Source organism: Gavia stellata, chromosome 28 (assembly GCF_030936135.1).
Source record: "Gavia stellata isolate bGavSte3 chromosome 28, bGavSte3.hap2, whole genome shotgun sequence".
NCBI classification, from domain to species: Eukaryota; Metazoa; Chordata; class Aves; order Gaviiformes; family Gaviidae; genus Gavia; species Gavia stellata.
In genome coordinates, this window is record NC_082621.1 from 7,151,098 (window position 1) to 7,152,161 (window position 1,064).

General features: G+C 61.3%; 1 gene segment (V, D, J or C); it reads left to right on the plus strand.

Moving 5' to 3' along the window:
* On the plus strand, positions 1 to 1,064 carry LOC132319411 (T cell receptor alpha variable 26-2-like). The segment is given in 2 exon segments: positions 1 to 52; positions 575 to 1,064. Coding segments are annotated over 2 exon segments (542 nt in total).

The window sequence follows — 1,064 nt, forward strand, 5'->3', positions numbered from 1 at the left end:
ATGCGGCGGTGCCGGGACGCAGGGCTGGCGGGGCTGGCCGCGCTGCTCCTGGGTGCGCAGCGCTGGCGGCAGTGGATGGGGGCCTGGGAAGAGCCTGAGGTAGCCCCCGCAGGTCCCTCCAGGCTGCCGTCCCTTCTGGCTTCTTCTCAGACTTCTGCCCCCCGAACCATCCTCCCGTCCATCCCTCCCTCTGCTACCATCCCAAATTCCCTCAGAAAACTCATCGTTCTATTCTTTGTCCAACCCTCCCTGTTTCCTTCCTTTCCTCTCTGTCTTGCCATATAACTCATGCAGTCATTTTTTCTCCCTTGCTACTTTCTTTCTGTCTTTCCTTTGTCCCCTTTTTTTCTTCAGTAATGCCACCCTTCCACCTATCACTCACGCATTCATCTCTCCACCAACTATTAACGGACACTTGCATTAGTGCACATGTTGACATCCTCTGGAAACTCTTCTCCTCATCATCTCTTTATGTTCCTGACTGCTTCTGCAGGATTTGTTCTGGGCAACAGCAGGCAGGGCTGGGCAGAAAGCAGGTTTTGAGGATTTTTTTTCTTCTTTTTCTCGTCAGCAGTGACTGTGGGAAGAGCCCAGGTGCAGCAGGACCCATGGGCAGAGGCCACCGAGGGCACGGGCATCGGCATCAACTGCTCAAACCCCGAGGTACAGTCAAACGAATCATCTGCTGGTACCATCAGCTCCCGGGCCGAGGCCTCGAACTCCTCGAGAACAGTCTTAAAGGATCCAAAGAGCTGCGGGACCCATCAGGGCGGCTGTCGGTGGCAGAAGACCAGCGGTCCAGCACCCTGTGGCTCTCACGGCCCGGGCGCGGAGACGGGGCGGTGTATTACTGCGCCCTGGAAGACACGGGGAGAGGAGCCAGGGCTGCGGCCGGCAAGAACCGCTGCGGGCGGGCGCGGGCGTGTGTGTCAGGGGCGCAAGGGACAGCACCGGCCGGGCCCGCCAGGCGGCGCTGCCGCCCCGTCGGCCGGGGCCGCCTCGCCCCGCCCAGCCCCGCGCTGGTTCCCCCGCCCGCCCAGCACCGGCACCGGCAACGGCACTGA